The sequence below is a fragment of the Juglans microcarpa x Juglans regia genome, chromosome 2S, assembly GCF_004785595.1.
Source record: "Juglans microcarpa x Juglans regia isolate MS1-56 chromosome 2S, Jm3101_v1.0, whole genome shotgun sequence".
Lineage (NCBI taxonomy): Eukaryota > Viridiplantae > Streptophyta > Magnoliopsida > Fagales > Juglandaceae > Juglans > Juglans microcarpa x Juglans regia.
Genome location: NC_054597.1, coordinates 222,488 through 244,419, shown reverse-complemented (window position 1 = coordinate 244,419; position 21,932 = coordinate 222,488). Strand labels below are relative to the sequence as shown.

The following is a 21,932-nucleotide window of genomic DNA, read 5'->3' as shown; positions in this document are numbered from 1 at the left end:
AAGCTCTACAAGCTACTTGGGAACTTTTACACACACACATCAAGTAGACAGATGTCTGAACATTGGATGTTCAAATCAATGAATTGAAAACGAGGTCGCCATGGACCATGCTCGGAATATCTTCGGCGTTCAGAAGAATTTTACTTCAGGATACAATATCAGGATGGAAGTCTTGGGTTGGTTGCAAGTATCTTTCCGTGAAAGTATCTAACCATGAGTCGAGTTAAGCAGATGAGCTCAGATGCAGGAGCAGTAACAAAAAGTTTTCATTTTCGTACAATGAAAATCCAAATTAATGAATTTACTCCAAATTCAAAAGTCAACCAAACATGGTAACACCATCGGCCACTTACACAAGTCAATTTCGAAACCAACTGCCTATTGGATTCATCTAAAGCCAGAGAGAGCAGTTATTAAATTTGCCAATGCCAGCACAACTCTATTTATAATAACGAAAATTACAAATAGCAAACCTCTTGTACATATAACAATAACATAACGCTAATTCACCATGACGGTCTAAAAGAAGTACTACTTAATAACATGAAAAAATAAAAATAAAAATAAAAATGGCACAGCCTATGAGACAGCCCGAATACACCTCACCTACAATGTCCACACAAATTCCGGTGCATCTTTCCTTGGCCCGACCAGTGTCCGATACAGATACATCTTCTCTACTCTCTGCTCATCTGAGCCAATTTCCATCTGATCATGTTCATTTATGATCTCCACATTAAGCCTAGGCATCTCCTTCGCAAGTGTCTTGCAGCCTCCAAGAGTAACTTCACAGGACGACATCCAAAGGGATCGCATTGTTTCATACTTTCCCACGTCCGTTAGAAGTGCCTTGTTACCAAACGGGCAGTCCCTGATCTCAAGCTTGCGAAGCTTCTTGCACCCATTTAACACGTAGAGCATGCCCCTGTCACTGTCCCCAGCAAATGCGACTGAGAGCATTTCAAGCTGCTCAGCATACATCCCAATGTAAAGGAAAACCCAATCAGTTAGAAGGCCAGATAGCGACAATCGTCGAAGACGCTTGCATGACTGGACAATTGCTCCAAAGCCATCATCTAAAGGCTGCATGGTCACAGGGTCAGGTTTTGTAGGGTCAAGAATGCAGAGTCTGAAGCGGATAAAATTTGGACAGTTCTTGGCTACGGCTATGAGAGCAGCATTTGTCATCTGCTGGCAGAAGTACAGCAATGAATGAAGCTTTGGGCAACCAACAGATATAGCAACCAGGCCATTTTCTGTCACAGCAGCATGCCCGACCCCAAAGGGATCAGATGGGAAAACCCTCAATTCCTGCAACTCTTTACAAGTGGAAGCTACGACTTCTAGTCCCTTATCTCCAATACAATCCAGTATCTGCAGCCATTAATAAAATGAATGTCAGTAGTTAGTTTAAAAGAAGAGAGTAAACTTCAGTTGGACCAGGTTTAAAGATCATACCCATAGGCGCTGAAGTTTTGCACAGTGCCGAATTAGCTTTACAAGCTCAGAACCATGAATCCCTGCGGCGTAGCTTAGGTTTAAGGAGGTCAAATTCAAGCAGATAGGGTAAAAGGCTGGCAGGCAGCGAGGAGCAACCTCCAAAAACCCTGATAAATTCCTAATTGATTTACAATTCAGAATGGTATGCTTGAGTTTATTGTAGGTCTCTGAATCAGGATCATGGACATATGATCCTGTCCCTAAATCCACTAGTTGAGGCGCTCGCATCAATATATTTTGGAGCGTCTCAAGAGGCACCGCACGATTTAACCTCAAACTCCTGAGATTAGGAGATCTTGCCACAAGTCTCTCAAGAGATGCTAAATTAATTTCTCCTTTGAGGCACGCAAAATTCAGGGAGATGAGTGATGTGCAGCTGTCAGGAAAGCAACTAAGCCAGTGGCCACTATGATCGTCAATTTCATTTTCTTGCAGGTCCAGCTCCCTAAGAAACCTGGATGGAAGAAAATAGAGGAAATCTAAAGTTTAGAACCAAATTAATTTCTCAACCAACTCTTTGGATAACTGTTGTAAACATACTATCTCCGATCATCATCAACTCTACAAACCTCCCGCTTTTTGGTGCAAGTAACCTCGTGCAGCTTAGGTTCCTTGCATAAGCCACCCCCACCCCCACCCCCTCCCACAAAAACCTCTCCCCTCCACTTTCTTTCTGTTCCTTCCCCAAAGGAAGGGGAAAATCCAAAAAAATACAGCCCAGTGTATGATCAATAAGACATGAAAACAGACAGCAATCAAAGTTTCAAAACCTATAAATCATACCACTGTTAAAGGCCACTTCTCAGAAACTTAACTATAATCCAAAACAAGGAATAATATATTGATTATATTCAAGGAAACACTCCAATTGACTGAAAAAAATCTCAAAAGAGAGCAGTTCAAATTAACCACTTAAAGGCAGGACACCTGCCCATATAAACAAAGAGAAGTTTGAACAATAATGGAACATACGTATAGTCAATGCGGAGTCCACCTCACAATGAATACATCCAATAGAAGTAAAAAGGAACAAGGCTGGATCACAGACTTCAAAAATCACAAAAAGCAACCAAAAATTTAGTACGGAAGTATTTAACTTCTTTAGTTTAACTCCTAGCCAAATAACAATTACCATTAACTCAGCAACAAGCATACACCATGATGCAAAAGATGTCCAAGAAATGCTCATAAAAGAAAACTTCCTAAAAACAAAAACGACCGCCTCAATAACAAAATAGGACATTCTTGTTCAGTCCAATAAAAGCGATTTCTAAGCACACTTGATGAAGTAAGCAAAATAAACTTCCAAACTCAGTAAAAAAAAGAACAGTCAAAGAAACCCATTTATCACAACTCAATACCTACAAACCTTTTTTAAAAAAAAAAATAGATTTAAAAAAACAAACCAGAACCCCAAGAAATAGGCTGAAGACAACTTCAATAATAATAATAATATTGCATAACAATAATCAGGATGATGAGGAAAAAACTTCTTCTTACCTACAGTTAGCAGCTATAGCTGCAAGGCCAACGGTGGTGAACCCTTCACAGCTAACAAGCACTAAAGACTTAAAATTCGCGAAAGACCGCGAAAGAAGCTCGAGGCTCTCATCCGAGACCACCATTCTCTTCAGTCTAAGCTCTTCCAAGCCAATCCTACTATTTGACAAGGCCTCGATCCAAGGTTGCACATAGCCTCCCCAGTCATGTGGCACCAAGTTGAAGTCTGCAAAATGAGGCTTCCCCTTCAAAGTTAGCGACTTGAGACCCGGAAACCTCGCGATCAGTATCTCGGGACTGAGTGCATAACAGTTTCCGACGAACACTCTCTGCCTACTAAGCCTTTCTACTCTATGCCATAATCTGCACACCAGAGATACCGCGTTGCGGTCCCTATGCGATGATACGAAATCGAACACGTGCTCTAAAACCTCGTCCGGAAAATAGTTCATCCCCGTCTAACATCCAACCCAAGACGCACAATTTTCCCGGAAAATATACAACCTCCGGCGGAAAACACTAATTCCAAGGGAAATTGGAGAGATTCAGGTAGATCCCGTTGCAAAAGTGGTGAGATCTACGTGAAAGAGAGCGGATCTGGAGTGGTTATAACAGGAGATTTCCTCAGCATAGCTTAGATCTGAAAACATAGAGAGAGACAGAGACAGAGAGAGAGAGAGAGAGAGAGAGAGAGAGAGAGAAGAGATCAAATTTTGTGGAGAACAAAGTGGGAGAGCAGATAAAGGAAAATGGTGTCTGGGTGATGACCTATGAAATCAAGCAAGTGATGATTACAACGACGCGAAAAATAAAAGCAAATACAACGAGTTCAAAAAAAGAAAACGTTGTAAAACAGATCAAAATTCGCAGATATAAGAATCTGAAATTCCCCCATCATTTCGATAAATAGAAATGAATCTAAGAACAGGGAGAGGCAGCCTCTCTCTCTCTCTCTCTCTCTCTCTCCCCCTCCCACGCACAGCACTCACCCACACAGTCTGACGTTCATAGAGAGACAGGCTCGTGTTAAAGCTCAGCTCAGCTGAACTCAAGAGCCAGTGGAACGGAAGGAGCCAGAGAAGGCCTTGAGCTAACTAACCATGGTTAGAGTTTTTGAGGGAGTAGTCAACCGTGGTTGCATTTTTTTCTTTTTCTTTTTTGGGTTCAGATCGAACGGTCGTTAATTGGATCGATGGGGAAATTAAGGGAATCTGGGGCGTCGAGGGGGAGAACATGCATGTGTCCTTATCACTGGTATCGAAGAGAGAGAGAGAGTGAGGAGTGAGGAGGAGCAGCAGCGGGCCCACTTTGGGTTGGGCCAAAGTGTTACTGTTATCAAAGAGATCAGTAGTAATGGTCTGTCAGATAAATGTCTCTGGTTTTCAATCAAATTTACCAAAAGTACCAATGGGAAGAAGAAGACAAGCGAGTAGGAGATACTCGCGGCTCCTTGTACAGACATCTCCATGTGAAGCAGGTTAAATTAATGGCTCTACTGTGACAGCTGTGCGTCAGAAAAAGCGAGTAATTCTATTTACTACTCTCGAGTCAGAACTCCTTTATCTATTTATTTAACTTTTTTTATGATTTTGTTAAAATATGGATTGTACACCATCTCTCACTGTAATCTGACATCAGTGTGTGTATCGTCTAGCGAGTACTCCAGCGAGGAGTAGTAGTAGTAGATAAGTGAATCATTGGCGTTTGTTTTTAAAAGACAGCTTTTGTGAAGACGAGACTTACGGAACTAAATTATAAGTGGCATTACTCATTGCTCAGGGTATGATTTTGTGTAGTCGTTCTTTTATAATATATATATATATATATAGATGAAAAGTTTTGCGTATTATTTTTATATCACATATTATATATAATTTTTTATTTTTTTTAACATGTAATATATAAATAATAAGTAGAAGAATTTAATTAATTTAAAAACAATACAATTATAAAAAATTTAAAAAAATTTTAAAAAAATAAAAATAAATATAATGTGCAGAGATGATTATATATTTGCATGACGTACCTTCTTTCCTCAACTTATCCGGTCCTTCAATCATGAGGATGAGACTCTTAAGGTGGCTTTTCATTTGGTTTTGGGAATCATATATCAATAATTATTCATTACTGTATTATTGTACTCATGTTTATATGTTTGTTGACTATGATTCCAAGTTTTTATTGCTCCCGCGTGGCTGATAATTATGTGAGGCACCTTCAAAAAACTTTTACGTAGGTTTGATTAGAGTTAATGTAATTAACATGAAATACTTTATTTTCTTTTCTTTTTATATTAAGACGAAAGTCCCATTAATAATGTATATATATATATATATATATATATAAATATGCATCCTAGCTATCCGATATATCTAGCTTCGATTGATCTTATTGGAAATCCAGAGCCTGAGGTCGGGGAATCGATTGATCCAGGCCAGGATCAGAACAGACATCATGACCATCACCATATATAATTAATTATAACTAATTTACAAGTAGTAATTAATTAATACATATTAAGACAATTTTTAAAAAAAATTTAATTGGTGTAATTAATTAAATTAATTAGTAATTGTTACATCATCAGCTGCAAAAAAGATGTCATGATCTGCTAACCCATAGAATTATGAAGAAAAGCAAAACAACCTCATCTCATCGCTTTCATTAATCACGATTGCACTTGAGTACTTAAGATTTTACTTTACCGATCATGGATGATAGAATTTAGGTGCTAGCTAGCTATATATTGCTCCTACACGTACGCGGCATAATTTCCTGCGTGCGGATTACCCAAGCTATAGCCCACAAGCCAAAGATCGGATCAATTCCCATAGATAAGTATCAAAATTAAGGTACTACTTTTGAGATTCCATTATATTGCCAAAAGCCACACAAATGTATTCAAAGGATCATCTAGCCAGGAAGGGGGGAAAATAGATTACTGCTCTCATCTATCCTTTCACTTGCATGCATGCATGCATGCATGGTAGACATAAATTATAATAAATCAAGAGACTAGAATCAATTAGCAGCAGCTAGCACTGGTACGCGCGTAGTACGTACTGCGCGCAAGTAAATTATCATTAATTAATATGACCTTTTGCTAATTATTAATGGTTTATAATTGATTTGATCATTATATATGTAAGGATATTTTCCCTTTCCGGCAGCCCGTGTGATAGGACCAACAGAGGCCCAATTCAGCTCAAGGAACTTTCTATGAGAGAGCCCTTTGCCCTTTCTTTGGAATATCCGGCCCACAAGCAAAACCAACACTCGATAGGAGAACTAAGATAAAGGATAGAACGGCCCGAGCGTGGGAGATGGCCTCGCAGGCCCAGGGGTGAAAGGAAAAGCTATGTACACGAAGCGTGGGAGCTCCGAGCGAAAAGGCCTAGGACATTTAATGACCGACAAGCCCCGCCCCCAATGTCAGAAGCTGTCACTACCACCTCTAGATGATCGATGGCAAGAAGGACAAGGAAGAGCATGATGTCAAGGCAGAAGCACGCTGCATTTAATGACTGGCAAAGTTAACACGCCATGACAAGAAGGGGTATACATCCGTCCAGGTGGCCACGATCAAGCATGACGCACATGTCAGTTGACAAAAAGCTGGAAGGACAAGTATACAATCCAAGTACGAAGTGGCATGACCATGACTAACAAGGTAAGAGATCGTTCGCCATCAAGGCCATGTCCGAGGCACCGACATGCTACTGTTGACAGGTACCTAGGACCACACCACCAGGTATATATACTCCCTCCAGGTAGAGCTAAGCAAAAATTTAAAAATCTGACTCCAACTTCGACTCTGTTCTGACTACGACAAGTCGATGTCGGAATCGGAGTTTTTTTTTCTCCAAGGAAGTCGGAATCGGAGTCGGAGTTGTTGGTGGACCGACTCCAACTCCGCTCCAATCCGACACCGACTTTGCCCTCCGCCTCTGATATTGTACATATTTTATAAAAATATGTGTTTTTCTATATATTAATCATATAAATTTTATTTAACTATGCCTTATATAATTTGTTAAACTCAATAATATATTAGCATAAGCTAATTATTATTTATAGTATAATATATATAGACTAACTTGACTAATAATAATTTAGTATATGTAAATATCATACTATTATAATATTACTACCTTGTAACACTAAATTACTAATGTATAAATATAATAACATCAACATGTAATACTAATATATAAACACTAAAATGTATAATAACATGTAATACTAATATATAATAACTAAAGTATTAATCATATAAATTTTATATAACAATAACTTATATAGTTAGTTAAATTCAATAACATACTAGCATGTGCTAATTATTATAAAATAATATATGTATACTATAATATATATAGACTAAATTGACTAATAAGAATGTAGTGTATGTAAACATTGTATCATTACAATATTACTACCATGTAACATTAAATTACTAATGTATAAATATAATAACATGTAATGCTAATGCATAATTAAATATAAAGGTCCAAACCCGAATTGTTAGAACGGTGTCTAAAGCGTACGAAACACGAAATTAACAATATATATATTTGGTGTTATATTTATATAGTCTTTGATTTATTTGATTATTTTTGTACATTCTCTGATCTCTACGGATGCCAAATTAGATCTAAATAAGAAAAGTTAGGTTGGCCATTCAATGATCTTGATCATCGAATACGGATGTGTACACACACACACATATATATATATATACACACACACTAGTAATGAGGCAATGTGCGAGGCATATTTGCCTGGTTGAATGAAAAATAAGTTGTTATAAAACTTAAGATTTATTGGATCCTAGAAAAAGTTAAAAATAATTAAATGATAGTAATATTTTAAATTTGTTTTTCGTTCCGTTTTCCTTAATTTTCACAGTGCCCAAACAAGAAACAAAACGACACTTAAGATCAAATCCAATATGCCGATTAGGGAAGAAAAACCAAAAAATGAGAAGAACTACTTCGGCCTAAAAAAAATGTCAATTGTAAGAATCCGAATTGGGTCCATTGCAAGGCAGAGCTGAAATTGAGCTCAGAGGGGCCAACACCAATAAGGAAGAAAGCCCAAGAACCAAGATTGCATTCATTGCAATAACAAATCCCCCTCTCTCCCTCACTGCAGCCACCGCCTCAGACGAACAGAGCCCGTTCCCAATATCGTCAAGAAACCAGTCATTTCAACGTTATCTTAGCCTCCACGTGCTTGCATAAAAAAGATTCACGCCATCATGCACAATATAAATTAAAAAGAAAATTGAAAGCAGATAAAATAAATCAACCTGTAGAGAAAAAGAGAGACCTTTTGGGTTTGGTAAAGTGCGGGAAAACAAGAAATGATCGATGAACTTCAGAAGAATCTATAAAGAGAGGAACACAGCATAAATCAACTATTTCAGACTAAAATCTAAAAGATACCATGAAGAGAGGCCAAAAATATGCGTGAATCCAACCCTGTTGTGAAAGATCAAACTCAGCAGAACATAAAGTAAAGTAGTCAGGGGCTCAACCGGAAAGTAGAATACAAGAGTCAGAGGCACAACTATAATTACAGCAGGTCACATAGGGGCTTAAGCGGCTCAGAAAGTGTCAAATAAAAAGACTATTCATTACTATTCATAAGGAGATAACTGCTTTTAAGATATAATAATAATAATAATAATAATATCATGAGTCGGGGCAAAAAAGAACAAGAAATGTACGTACGGTGTTTAGCTAGCCACTAGATTATTCTTTTGTGGTATAAGATAATTGTACGCAAGACTCATTAGTTTAGGCTGTGTTTGGTTCCTTGATCGAACTCAGGTGAGCTGAGTTCGGTTTAGATTTAGATTTCTTCTAACATCCAAACATTCAACTTTCAAATCACTAAACTCATATCAACTCAAAATCTATTTACATGTAAGATTCACAATTTTTTTCAATTCAATACCTCTTTTCATGTGGGACCTACAACCTTTTTCAACTTTTCATAAACACATCTAAACTCATCTTAATATCCAAACACATATAAACTTATCTTAAGTGGGCCTCACAGAACTCACACCATCATTTCAACTCAATATTATTTATAGAGAACTCAATTCAGCTCAACATTCAAACGCAGCCTTAAGTGTTTATCTTTAAATAATACTACTATGTCTCTTCAATTTGATCTCTCATTTTAGTCGTTCATGTATTTAAATTTTTTTAATGATTAAAGAAATGACTATTAATGTATTTGTATTTTTTTATTTTTTTAAAAATATTTAAAAAATGTTTGAAATAAAAAGTAAAAAAAATAAAAGTATAATTTGAACTAGGTAAAATAATGAGTGGCCAGTAGGCAACAGAGTAGCACCGCTCTTTATCTTTTGGTTACGGGCGTAATTCCTAATCATGCATCACTTTGACCAAATGTCATACGTTAATTTTATCCACCTTTTCCTAGCTACAATATATATATATATATATATATATATGTATAAGATCAACCATGGCATATTTCAATCCTTCGGAATTTCATTGTACAAATTATTGGTCTATGTATGGCTTCTTTATTATATATAGTATAGATATAGGTCAACACTGCCAGCACACACACGAACATCATGAAGTAGTTTGGGATTGCTTGTATTGTTCAAATTCATTATAATTAGTAGGTCTCCCATTCCCTCGAGGCCAGTACGTCTTCATCATGACACATTAATTTGGTTCATGTCTTTGTCTGTTGCAGCATGTACGTGTACGGCCCTGATAATCTGGTCAATATTGCAGCATAATATATGCCATTTAATTTGTTCTCAATTAGCTGCATGCATGCCGACACCCAAATTAATAAACTAATTAATAAATACGCCCCCAAGTTTTAATAAATACGTACGACCTCTCCATTTTTCTTTTTCAAATTGGGGACGAAAAAAATGTGTACTTGCCCGGAAAAATAAGAAGATCGAATAAAGAGATCAGATTCATGCATGATGTTTGACTTTATATACGTTTGGCGTACGTACTATAATTATATTTTAATTAATTCCACGATTCCATTAATGGAGATTATGATCAAGATCATCAGTCTCCATGCATGTTGTGCCGATCGAACTTAATTTAATGGCTAAAGCACAAACATCGAATCGTACTATTCCAAACTTGATCTTTAGAACGGATTATATATATATGTGTCGTTAATATATATCTATATATATATATATATATATAAATGTGATCAATGTTGAGTAATTTGTGTTCATCAATACGTACGTACAGAACCCAATTTCCCGCAACATATATCCAGCTTTGAGGCATGCTGCAATATGCATGCTTCCTTCCAGCTTGTAATACCTGCATAACCCAATAATTAATAACCTCGCGCTAAGGTTTTTTCAGGCACGTACGTACTCATGTAGTACTGCTAGCTAGCATGGGGTCCAATTAATTAGTACTATACAAATTATATTATGTAATCAAGCCGATCGATCGTGCTAGAAAGATTAATCCTCTCTCTCTCTCTCTCTCTCTCTCTCTAAAAATATATATATATCTTTTGAGAAATAAGCTTAGTGTACGTACGTCCGCCAATTTATAAGCACTATATATATATAAAGATTAACGTACGCATGCAATTGCTTTAAGTTTTGCAGATCATTGAAAGACGTACATATGCATGCCAATGTCTATATATTTTTTGATCGGTCATGCCAATGTCTATATATGGAATGCTTGCCCAGCTATCTAGGCCATGCGCGCACCTGTAGTAGTCATAGACCTATATTATATATAGATATATATATATATGTGAAAAATGCTAAGTATACTTAAGAAAAATTTATAAAAGAAACTCACTTCTCTACATGTCAGTTATTGATATATTAAAAATCATAAAATTTGAAATTTAAAATTTAAATTAAAAAAAAAAACTAACAAAATGAGTGTTGTAAGTAAAAGTGTAAGTACATGTAATACTACTTTCTATAAATATAAATATATATATATATATATATATATATATAATATTATGGGCTTTAGTAGTAGTACTACTACTGAATCCAGGCTTGCAACCCGGTAATTTACAATCGGGTTTGCGTCCGACCCCGACTGGCTCCACTTAAGACAAAAGGCGACCCGACCCGAACAAAAGCAAATCGGGTCGAAGTCGTATGACTCGACCATTAAAATCAACATCGTTTTACTTTTCCTTTCCATGCTTCCAGAAACATAAAACGATGAGTTGCTCCTTTTTTGCAAGTAAATGCGCTCTCGAGGCCTTTGACGGTTGAACTTGGCAACCTTTTTTCTTTTTTAACAAACAAAAATAATAATAATTTCTCATAATGGGCATTGTAAGATTGATTCCCCCTTAATTATAAGGGGAGAAAAAAAACAAAAAGCATTCTCACAAGGATTCTGTGATGAAAACATTCAAACAATTAATCAATATGCTCGTTTCAGAATATACCCTTCATCTTCCTACCTTGATTCTCAACATCAATGAATTGAAACCTTTTTCTTCCTGAAATGTGTTACACAACTCATTCTCCAATTTTCCGAACATGAAGATGAATTTCTAAAAAAAGAAATTCCCCCTTTGTTCTTTTCTTTGCCACCATAAACCTACTCTGCTCAGCCTTGTAGGTACATTGATGTTCTCAAATTTGCCATTGTCACAAAATAACTTCTGATCCTCGCAAACCAGAGATTGGCAATTTGATGAGCTTGAAATCCATAGACTTGTCGAATGACAGCGAGATTCCAGCGTCATTTACAGAGCTAAAGAACTTGACACTACTGAAGGTGTTGAAGACTTGCTAGATCTGAGTTTAGAAATAGGCTTCACGACCATAAGTGTTGCAGTTGTGGGAAAATAACTTTACTGAGGAAGGCGGCTACTGACTAGGGTATGAGAACAAAGTATGCTTTTATACTTGAAAAGCTCGGACGGGTAGACATGTAAAATACGAACCCATTATTTGCCAGGTTGGAGACCCGCTCAGATAATAACATGAAAAAAAATTCGATTCGGGTCGGGTGAGTCTCATTGGATCCAACGGGTGATCGAGTTACATGCACAACCCTAGCTGAATCCACGGCCTAGGGGTAAATATTATATATATTGTTGTTTTTTGTATTATATGGCCGGCATTCCATGTGAATTAAGGACCATGATCAAATCCTTGACACTATAAGAAAACTACTTATTTGCGACCAGTTAATTCATGCGAAATGATTATTTACAAATAAAATTAGTTGTGAAAGTCTTTTGATTATAATAAATTGATCACAAAAATCTATTTTTCTTGTAGTATGAAGTCATTAATTATCATCTATGAATAATAGCTTATAAGAGCATACCCCACCTACCTAGCTAATTCATTAATTGTGTGCCACATACAAGTAGTTTTTCCTTCTACTTTTAATTAACGCTAGCTTGTAGCCCAAAATTTCTCCGTCCAATCATGTTTTCTTATTCACATTTCTTTTTCCTAGCTATATATATATATATATGTAATAATTCCGTTTATTAAATTCATCTCTAAAGTGGACCATGCATCACAATATCGAGGAGTATGGCCGGTGGCCATGTGATGGTGGGGTATCTCTAAAGTAAAATTTTACTTTGTTAGCAGTAGCTAGCAGCTATCTAGCACATTATATAATATATACATATATAGGGTTCAACTTCAACTTCAACTTCAACTTCATATATCACATTTATATACATATAATGGTTTACAACGTACAGATCATGAGGTAGCCAAGCATGCGAGCCGTTTTAGCTAGCAGTACCTTATAAATTAATTTGAACCGGAAGCAGCTAGCTTCAATTCGGCCTGGCTAGCTAGCTGAGCTGGGTCTACACCCCCAAATAAAAAGCATACCAAGACAATGACCGAGAGAATTAAAAAAAAAAGAAAATGGACGTGAAGATCGATCTAACGAGTCAATGTTGCTAGCTAGCTACCTGTCTTATAATAAAGAAATAAATCGACGATCAAGGAAAAAAAAAATTTGTGACAGATTATTTATAATAAAAATAAATATTTATAATGAAAATAAATTTATTTTAATAAAAATTAATTATTTTCACAAATAATTATATATTAGAATAATTGATCATAAATAAACAATTATTTTTTAATAATTATAAAAAGTTAATCTGGCCGTATTTATCATGGCCGCCTTAATTATATCCAATGGGTTCAACAAATCATGCGTAGTGTGTGAATATATTAGAATATGATCAATGGCTTTAATTTAGATCAATAAAAATAAAATAAGGGTCATGTGGAAAGCTGGCTGGCAAATTTTGTTGGTATTAGGTAGCTAGGCTGGTGGCTACTATATTATATCCCCACGAACAAATCAACAACAAATACGTATACGCGATGACGTTCGTTCGTTGACAGAAATTATTGACCCAATGAGGGACCGGATCGTAATCTGCAATATTTGGGAAGGAGTGGTTACATAAGGCCAATATTAGATCAGTGGAAATCAAATTATATATATAAAATAGTAAGAATGAGGAGAAGATCTAAGAACATATTTATATATATAATTGAAAGCGAGAGGCCTGGAAAAGAGATGGGGAGGGGGAGGGGGAGGGACAGGAACCTTTAACAGTTGCCATTATCATTTCCATCTCCATATGCTTCACTTCACTTCACTTCAATGATTATAAACTACAATTGAAAATATTAAAGGGTTATATTATACATACGCAACCTTTTCTTTTTTATTATCTAAAACAACTCCCCATGATTATTAACAATCAATAATATATATATATTATTGAGTTCCAGTTATCATGAATAGAGGATTATTATTAATTAATTATAGGTGCGTACTCATATATAATATATAAAATATATATTCAAAGGCAAATGAAGGGGGGATACACGTACACTTTCATTTCATGCTACGCAATCTTGATTCCAGGAAAATTGTACGTGGAACCCGAGTGTAATTTATGAGCAGCATGCGGCATCATATCCTAACGCATGGCCCTCCAACGTGGTCCTGCATTATGAGGCCTACTATGCATCATTGTTGATCTATAACTTATTTAAAGAGGGAGACGAAACTAAAGATGTCGCTTTTATTGCCCAAAATTGGTCCCCCAAAATGAACGACTGTCCCACCAACATAGCTTCCTAGTAGTCACCAATCACCAAGGACAATTTGGTCGTGGTCGCTAAACAAGGCCAAAAGGAAAATGAGAGCAGGGTAAAAGGACCACATAAGTAGTCGGTTGATTTTTTTTTTTTTTTTTTTTTTTTTTTTTTTTTTTTTTTTAAAAAAAGAAAGACGGAGGAAAAGGCAATTCCACTACTGCAAATCTCTTGGTGCTCATGTCAGCTGGTCCAGGTTAGAGAATTGGAAGTTTGGAAATGAACACTACCACATGTGCCCATCCCCAATTTGTTTTTAATCAAGTTTCAGTACATTCCAATAGCATTTCGACCATGATACCTGCTCTCTGCCACTGAACCGGTTAGGATAAGGTACTTTCAGTTTCAGTTTCAGTTTCAGTTTTAAAGGGTTTAAATTCTGGGACTGTGATGCCACCGTTGGACTTGGTGGGAATATGAGTGAAAGAGAGAGTATCAAGTGGGGAATACTTTTGGGCCTCTTGGATGTTTCTATCTATGTCTACGTAGCTGAAAAGAATGGAGAGGGCTTGAAAATGGGTTATAATCCGGCCCAACTGAGGTACATGTGTGGAAAAATTAAATTCGGCCCAACATTTACTACCGACCTACGAGGTCCAAGATCATGAACTCTGATTATATGTTTCATCCGTGCAAGTTATTCGCAATTTTATATAAAACTTACTTGCGACCAAACACTTAAAACAATCTTCAATGAGCAAAGTTCCAAGAGAATTAGTACCATACCTACTGTTGATGATATGGTGCAGTCGCGGGGTGGCATAAATGGGGTTTTGAAATGGTTGGAAAGAAGGAAATCAATGATCAGGTTGCGCGAGTCTTGAAGGAGTAGATATCTGTCAAGCAAAGAGCCCATCCATATAGCCATTGTCTAATAATATTGCCATTTCTTGCGGAGGCCAAATCTCCTTTTATTGATAAATCAGCAGTAGCTATCCATGCAATTCAAGTCTTATCAACCACATCGAATTCCCCTTTGTTTTGGCCAGTAAGCATATACATAATCAGCATCCCGTCCTCTCTTTTTGCACTTCACTCTATATAACGGTTGCAATAAAGTCGCAACAAAAAAAAAAAAAAAATCCACAACCACTACCAACACATTCAATGGACCTTGAACCAGAGATGCCAAACCAGGTGTCCAATTCCAAATAGTTCATACCACGAGTAATAGCCAGTTTCTCAATTTTAAAAAATGACACTGCATTACTGTGGATTAGTTGGGACGCTATTCCGATGCCAATAAAAAAAAAATTGTCAGTGTGTTTGTTTTTTTTCTTTTTCTTTTTTGCATATAATAAACTACCACTAAGAGTTCAATCACACGTAGTATATATACACTGGGCTTACAAGTAGCTTTGTCTTGCAAATCAAACACAACCCAAACCAAATTCTTAACAGCCTCCTATTTCCCTCTTGTAGCAAGTCAGTTTCCGAGAAATAACCACGTATACCTACTGTCCCGACTGCCCATAACCCCCAGTGATGGCACTGCCAACAAACACTGGACCCCAGGATTTCATGATGAGCTGGAGAACAAGAATCAGGAGTTAGTTGTTCAGACAATCTAGACACAGAAAGCACATCAAACTCCAATGTGAAGAACTTTGGAGCAAATCTGGCTTCTAGATAAAAACTGGGGGTAGGGGAATCGAATGTCATGATATTTCATCTCATGAAAGTGGACAATTAAATGATACCACGAATCCTACCAACACTTAAAAAATATACCTCTGTTGGGATGGGCCTTCTACTTTGCTTGAGAATTTTATCACAAGCTTAGTAACATGTTTATTCATGGACAAGAGAGGTCCCCTCCCTCGAACAACTGAAAACTGCGTAGCGCATATGTTAATGCAGACATGCTTAAGTTGGCCGAAGAAGATTTAGCATCACCAAATGTTGGCAACTGTTTAGTTGTAAACTATGTGTTCCGACGTTGTAAACTATGCTGGGTTTTGATGATCTCTCTCCCCTATCACTTGATCAATTATTGCAAATTTCTGAGGTTCTTTTGCATGAATACACCCACATCACTGGTAAAGTAGCTTCAGCCTCCGCATTTTCACAAAGGCAAAAAAGTCAAAATCGAACGTTGCAACGAGCAGAAGGACGTGTGATTCTACTTTCTCAATATCAAAGCAAATAAAGATGTAATCAAAATGAAACGAAAACGAAAACCATAATCACATTTAGCCTTGGGTTACAACACGACCTCACCATTCTCACCCTCACCGCCATAGTTCCCAGAGCTTTTTTTTTTTTTTTAATTTATATTCTTAAGACAACATAAATCTCACTGAATCACTAAAAACTATTACAAAATCCAAAATCCCAAAATTTTACTAAAAATTTTCACTAACCTTCCATTCCTTATCCTCACGCATCGCTACCGTCGCTATCATCGTCGTTGTTACCAAGATCACTAGCAATATAAACCCCAGGCTGAATCGTCCGCTTCCGAGTCCTGGACGGCAGAATGTTATCCAAATCGACCTCCGCTAACGGATCGTCCGATAAATCGCTTTCACCATTCGATATATCGCTACCGTCATCTTCGTCTTCGTCGTCGTCTTCCAGAATCAATTTGCCTTTGCCCTTGTCATCCCTCAATATCCCCTTTCCCCTCTGGTCCACCTCAGCCTTCCCATTACCGTCCTCACCATCTTCATCGTCTTCGTCTTCGTCCTCTTCTTCGTCATCATAGTCGTCCTCGTCCTCATCTTCGTCTTCATCTTCGGCTTCGGCTTCGGCTTCGGCGAGTAAATCGGTCTCGAATTTACAGTCCTTCTCTTGAGCTATTGAAGAATCGTGTTCAGAAGATTCTAGAAAGTTGTTTTTCTCTTTGAAAACCGAGGAATCGATGTTGTTATCGGGAGGGGCTTCTAGTTTCGTAGTTTTCTTGGGGTTGTCATCGCAGGTGAGATCGGGTTTCCGCTTCGAGGACAATGTCGGTTCTTCTTGGTGCTTTATCTCCGCCATGAGTTTGCCTGCTCAAAGATTTTGCAGTCAGTGTGAAATTTGGGGCTCTCGAGTCTGAACTCTTTGACGTTTAGGGTTTTGGGGCGTGCGTGTATAGGAGAGAAGAGAGTGATATAAAATAATTTATAAAGGTAATTATACCTTACACTTCATTTATTATTATTATTATTATTATTATTTTTTACATTTTACTATTTGAATAATTTTTATAAAATTGAATTTATTTTTTATTAAATTACATGTTTACGTTTGTTGATTGAATTTATTTATTTTTAAATTATATAAGAATGTTAAATTTTAAAATTTTTAATCTAGATTCAAAAAGTAAAAGGAAAATAATAGCTGAGTAGTAAATTAGTATTAAAAGAGGTGTAAGGGTATCATTATAAAAAATGTTGTGTGCAACCGCCCTTAGGGAATCGGTGCCCATGTGAATATGAAACGTACCGTTTCATTTGGATTTTTCAAAACGCACTATTGCACCCACATATTCTCCACCAAGCTAACCCATTCGCATGAAGCCAACCCCTTCCCTTCGTCTTCTCCACTCCAGACTTGGCTGATACTAAGCCACTAGAGTAATAGAGAACAAACAAACTCGCTCTGAAACACGGGTGCCTTACATCAAGAGCTTGAAACATGATCTAAAACATTATCTTTGTATACAAATTACATTACCATCTACAAGGAACAAATATCCCTTAAATCAAAACTCATCTCTGTCAAGACCTATCTGGGATCTCCCATTTTCGATTGTAAGCAAACTCTAGTGTTTTTCAAGTACTCTTACTATTATTCTTTATTTTATTATTACTTTTCACATACTTTTCTACTATTCATTACTTTTCACTTACTTTTTACTACTATTTAATATTTTATTATTACTTTTTCATTATTTTTTTATTACTATTTACAAACATTTTCAACATTTTTTAGATATTTTCACTATCCAAACCAAAATTTCCACTTTAATTCCCTCACTTTCTTGGTCTCTTTCACATTCACACTTGGTTTTCTTGCTCTAATTTCAATATTTGATTGGTCACTCAAATGGAAAAATTGAAGGTTTGAGTATTTGGATTTTTCTTGAATCTTAATTCCCTCACATAAGGAAACAGTTCTCACCAACTCTTGAGAGTTCTTCGTCTCTAACAGTTGCCGATTTCTATCTATGGAAAGATGTTAATAAATTGCACAAATGATCTAACAGTAAGATTAGTTGAACAAATACACACAAATAAAAATAGCCAAAAGAAGTCGGAACCTTTCTTGATGCAAAATGGAATCCATCAATACAAGAAAAGCCCTTAAAAGAACTAAGAACTTCTAGTTTACCAAGTCTCTTAAACCAATATTGGAGAAAACAATACACACAAAGATCTTCCGTTTTTGCTTATGTTTCGTCATCTCATCTTTTTTTAATATATGACGTGACATTAACAAATTAGTCAATCCCTAAAAGTTTCCCATCCCGGTTGTCCCTATAAGAATATCTAAGTCTTCGTTATTGTTACTGTTGTTATTATTATTTTTTCATTTTCTTAATATATTTTATTTATTTTTTATTTACAAAATTTATGCTTTAATCAAGAATATTTTTATCATTTTTTTAATTTATAATTTATATGGGCTAATGAGTTTGTTGCAAACTGGATGATAATCTGAAGAGATTCTGTGTATGTTTCTCAAGAAAGTGAATGATTAATTTGTAGGATACAGATAAGAATTAGGACGTACAAAAACTTTCTAGTTTCTATGAGTAAAATGTTTAAAGAGTAGAGAGAATGGTTCATTTCATCTCGTTTGAATTGTAAAAATATTTTATCTTATTTCACTTCATCTCGATCATGATAATTTTTTTAAATTCTCGTATAAAATATAATAAAAAATTTAATTTTTTAAATCTAAAAATAATAATAATATTAAAAAATAATATTATAATCATATTTTATTCAACTTGAATTTTTTATCTTAATTCATTTAATCTCAATTCACTGTCAAAACGCAACTTGATCTACTTGAGCTCGAAAATTCAAGGCCTTTTTGATATCGGGGCGATGCAGTGGCTAAAGAGTTCCTAGACGTTGCAACTGACAGAATAACTCGTATTGAACAACAATTACCATGCATATAGAACTCATTAAGGGTGATCTGAGCAAGAGATACGAATTGAAAGGTAATGTCGGAGTTGTAATCCAATATTATCATTGGAGTGTTTGAATCATTATTTGAAGAAGTTGGTCTTTTTTCATCCAAATATTAAGAGCAGTCTCAATTGTTTTTGTATTATACAAAAAATATAAATTATTCGAAGAATTGTTCTAAAAATGAGTTTCATCTAATTATATAAAGGGAATTATAAAATACAATTAGCTATAATAACCCACTACATGTAGCGGGTACTGTTTATTCTGTAATTTTTTTTATTGATATTTCATTTAATTCCTCATTTTCTTTTACTTTGGTTTTTATCATATAAGCAATTTTTTTTTATTGTTCATCATTTAAAACATATATATTTCATTTTTTTCTAAGAAATATCTTAGAAATATTTTTAACTGTTGTAAAACTAAATAAAAGTAGCAAAAGAATTAAAAGAACACAATATCTAGAATTAGTTCTTCAGGAACTAAGTATTATTTCTCTCAACTTCCTTGTTATAAGTCTCTCCCAAATGCTCCTCAAGACACCATTTTATAGGTATGGAGGATACATGGGTACATGAACTTAGGGAATAACAATACATGGGAAATAGGGATACATGAACTTGGAAAATAGGGATACATGAACATGGGGAATAGGGATATATGAACATGAAAGAATTCTAATGGTCATCCATCAAATACATTCCATGAATTTACAACACTTCTCATTGGATGACCATACACAAAGAATATGCCTCGTTAAAACCTTGCCAAAAAAATCAAGTGGGAAAAACTTGTGGCGAAGGAAAAAGAGTACAACATTCTAATGTATTTTTGAATGTTTTAGGATTGCCTCATTAAAACCTTGTAAAGTAAAACCCTATAGGAAAAACCTTAGCGAAGAAAAAAGAGTACAATCTAGATGATAATTGACTTCCCCTCGTAGATATGCAAAACTTCAATTGTTCATTATGAAAGATCCTTGAGCCGTTGCATTCTAATATTGTATACCAACTTTTTGAATGTTGCAGTTGCTAAAGTTTTAGTGAATAAGTCTGTCAAATTATCACTTGATTGTATTTTCTTGACATCAATGTCACCACCCTTTTGAAGCTCGTGTGTATAAAAGAATTTTGGTGAAATATGCTTGGTTCTATCGTCTTTGATGTAGCCGTTTCTTATTTGCATAATATATGCCGCATTATCTTCATATAATATTGTTGGACCACCTTTGATTGTGGGTAAACTACACTTTTCTTGAATATGCTAAATTACTGATCTCAACTAAATGCATTTACAGCTTGCTTCATGTATTGTAATAATTTCTGAGTGATTGGAAAAAGTGGCTACTATTGTTTGTTTGACAGACTTCCATGAAATAGTTGTACCTCCATATGTAAATATGTATCATGTTTGAGAACACCCTTTATACGGCTCAGATAGATAACCTGCATCTACATATCCAATTAATCTTGTGCTTGATTTTTTTGGATAAAATAATCACATGTCGATCGTACCACGAAGGTAACGTAGGACATGTTCGATTCTATTCCAATGTCTTCGAGTTGGTGCAGAACTATATATTGCTAGTAAATTGATTGAAAATGCAATATCAGGTCTTGTAGAATTTGCAAGATACATGATTGAGCTGAGTTATTGCATATTTCATACATTTAGAACTAATATATTTTATTTATTTTATTACATTATTATTGGTTTTAGATGGACAAATGGTTAAGATGAATAAATCCGAGTTGTGATTTAAATTGGTTAATAGCATGATTTATGCTTAATTTTATAACTTGTGATTTAATTGGATAATATTCATTCACATGCACAATATATTTTTGAGATTCTATTATTCTTTTTTTTTCTAATTTCTATTGTTTTTATAGGTCAAGAAATGAAAAGCTTGAAAAAAGTCAAGGTACCAAAAGGTTAAGAAATGAAAAGCTTGAGAAAAGTCAAGTTTTCAGAATGGACACACTTTAGTATTTTAATTATAACTTTCCGCTCAAATATCATATTGATACGATTCTTGATGCGTTGGAAATCTATCTTAAAGGGCTACAAAGTTGTCTCTAATAAGGATTTCCAAATTCGAACTCCTGAAGCACTTACGTGGCTGCCAAGTTGAGTCTTAAAATTTAAGCAATTTTGTGTACAAGAATATGAAGACATTAAGGTTTCTTTCCTACCCTATTTAAGCATATCATTAGCACGAAATTGAGGACTTTTTACAGAGCAGCGCCGCACATTTGAAGAACTCTTCCAGGGTCCAATTGCCGCTCCAACCGCCTCCTCGATTGCCTACCACCTCTATCTCCATTCATTTGGCTTGCTCTTTTCACTCTCTACTATTTATTTAATTTTAGTTTAAAGTTTATGGAGTAATTTTGAGATTTTTGGCTTAGAAATTTGGGCAATTTATTTGCTATTTATTTTACTTAATGTCGCTATTTTTCTTGCTCTTTTAAGATTTCATTGAATAGTGATTACAATTGCTATGGATTAATTTTGAGAATTTGTGATTTGAATACAAGGATGAACCCTAGAATCTTGATTTTGGGACTTTTCAATTTTCAGTTCATATTTTGTCAATTACTTTTTAATCTAGTTTAATTCTTAACTTA

The 21,932-nt window shown here is 35.4% G+C and overlaps 2 protein-coding genes across 2 annotated transcripts; both read right to left on the bottom strand.

The window, feature by feature from the left end:
- Positions 1 to 410: 410 nt before the first annotated feature.
- Positions 411 to 4,135, bottom strand: LOC121251774 (protein AUXIN SIGNALING F-BOX 2-like). Its single transcript, XM_041151128.1, has 4 exons — positions 3,990 to 4,135; positions 3,001 to 3,640; positions 1,459 to 1,954; positions 411 to 1,374 (listed from the first exon to the last, which is right to left on the bottom strand). Exons 2-4 carry the CDS (start codon positions 3,450 to 3,452, stop codon positions 607 to 609), a joined length of 1,716 nt encoding a protein of 571 aa, XP_041007062.1. The 5' UTR covers positions 3,453 to 3,640; positions 3,990 to 4,135; the 3' UTR covers positions 411 to 606.
- Positions 4,136 to 15,266: 11,131 nt separating this feature from the next.
- On the bottom strand, positions 15,267 to 17,270 carry LOC121253188 (nucleoplasmin-like protein ANO39). Its single transcript, XM_041153135.1, has 2 exons — positions 16,537 to 17,270; positions 15,267 to 15,702 (listed from the first exon to the last, which is right to left on the bottom strand). Exon 1 carries the CDS (start codon positions 17,153 to 17,155, stop codon positions 16,553 to 16,555), a length of 603 nt encoding a protein of 200 aa, XP_041009069.1. The 5' UTR covers positions 17,156 to 17,270; the 3' UTR covers positions 15,267 to 15,702; positions 16,537 to 16,552.
- Between the last annotated feature and the right edge of the window lie 4,662 nt (positions 17,271 to 21,932).